The following is a 1758-nucleotide window of genomic DNA, read 5'->3' as shown; positions in this document are numbered from 1 at the left end:
CCCCCCCATCCATCCACGGGGCCCTGACCAGGGGTGTCTCGAGGCCGGGTGTCACCCAGAACGGTAACACGCCGCCGTGACATCACCACGCATGCGCAATGACATCACCACGCTCGTGCCCGATTACGTCATCGTGCATGCGTGCCGATCTTGTTGGTACCTGCCGGCGGCCATCTTGGTGATGAGAGAGGAGGGGACGCAGTCACATGGCGGGATGAGGTATGCGGCCGGGGCCCCTCCTCTCTCTCCTGCATCTGTCGGGCGTTCGGTCCATGACCCGACTTTTCAGAGGGGGGGTGACACCAAAATGACTGTCAGTCGTGTTGGTGTCACCCCGGTTGCGGGCCGCACCCCCCTCGTGACGCCACTGGCCCTGACCCCGTCCCTCACCCTTTGAGATAGTTTGGGGGTTCATCATGTTGGGGGGTTAGACTTGGGCGGTGGTGGGGTACCGGGGACCTGTCTTGGTGAATTGCCCCCCTGGCTGTGTTTCCGTGCAGCCGGGCCCCCGAGGGGCCCCCAATATAACGGCTCCCCAATGATGACTTCTCTTCTGACGGACCTCCATCTCGTCCTCCTCCCTTCTCGGCTGGTTGAGCCTCCAGACCGGTACGGGACGTGGAGTCCACAAGGGGGGAGGGGCAGAGACCGCTTCTCCTTCCGGAGGGGAGGGGCAATACAGGAAGTGTGACCGCCAGGTATAGCGATGGTGTCACCTGCGGACCTCCAATGGCACCGAATGATTGACGGGCTCAATCCACCGGGTACCCAGGGTGCTGCGGCCTCTGGTCACATGCCACCTTAACTCTGTCTGTCTTTTCTCCGCAGAGCCCCCACCTTTCGCCTCCCCGCGGATATAACGGACCCCTGCATCCTCGTGGGCCCCGGAACCGGAATCGCCCCCTTCAGGGGGTTCTGGCAGCAGAGACTGCACGACATTGAAAACAAAGGTGAGCGAATCTCCGCCATTCATTTCCTCAGGGCTGAGCTCCGGGGCACACGTGAAGGAGCACACGCAACGCAGAGCCGTGTTCATTCATCACATACAAGCAGTGCCAGCAGCCTTTTGTAGTCCCTGTACAGCAGGGCTCAGACTGGTGCGCGGTAGGGGAAGGAACACCAGCACAGCTGTGCGAGAAACATGCTGATAGGAGGAGAGAGCAAAGTGGCCTATCAGTGTGCTGCTTCTCTGTCCAATCACAGGCTGGGGGAGGGACCTGTAAGTGCTACTGTAAGACTTACAGCAGAGAATATCAAAGCCTGTGCTGCGTGGCAGGGGAAATCTCAGAGCTGGATGGACAGAAGCACAACTCCTAGGAACGTTCTCAGCGGGTTGCCCGGACTTCCCCTTTAAGCTCAGACTGGACTGCAGACGGCGGCGGCGGGACCCGAGTACAGTCCCCCCGGCGCGTCTGCTGAGCCGCCATTGTGGGGCCATCATCCTCGGATTGGCCGTGCAGGGCGCCACCTGGTGGCAGAGCGGTGAAATGCGGCTGTACCGCGCCACTGCTCGTGTTATCCCTCTACGGGGGCCTATAATACAATCAGCTGATTTCACCTCCGACCTTTCCCCAGTTTATAGAGGTCAGAGGTCAAGGACTGTCTATGACGGGGGGAGGGGAAGGTTCTCACCCGTGTTCTCCGCCATTGCAGGTTTGGTTCCCGGCCGCATGACGTTGGTGTTCGGCTCGCGCTGCGCAGAACTTGATCACATCTACAAAGAGGAAACGTCGGAGGCCCAGCAGAGAGGAGCCCTCA

At 60.5% G+C, this 1758-nt stretch overlaps 1 protein-coding gene across 1 annotated transcript in view; it reads left to right on the top strand.

Moving 5' to 3' along the window:
- Positions 1–1758, top strand: part of LOC108803428 (nitric oxide synthase, endothelial-like) — a gene marked incomplete at its 5' end in the record, with an annotated part of 27530 nt that overhangs the window by 20058 nt on the left and 5714 nt on the right. The window contains 2 exon segments of the mRNA XM_018575271.1: positions 829–950; positions 1654–1758. The exon segment at positions 1654–1758 is cut by the window's right edge and continues 6 nt beyond it. Of these exon segments, the coding sequence (XP_018430773.1) occupies positions 829–950; positions 1654–1758 (227 nt within the window).

This window comes from Nanorana parkeri, unplaced genomic scaffold (genome assembly GCF_000935625.1).
Source record: "Nanorana parkeri isolate BGI_ZX_2015 unplaced genomic scaffold, ASM93562v1 scaffold3717, whole genome shotgun sequence".
Taxonomy (NCBI): domain Eukaryota; kingdom Metazoa; phylum Chordata; class Amphibia; order Anura; family Dicroglossidae; genus Nanorana; species Nanorana parkeri.
This window is presented reverse-complemented; position numbering and strand designations above follow the sequence as displayed.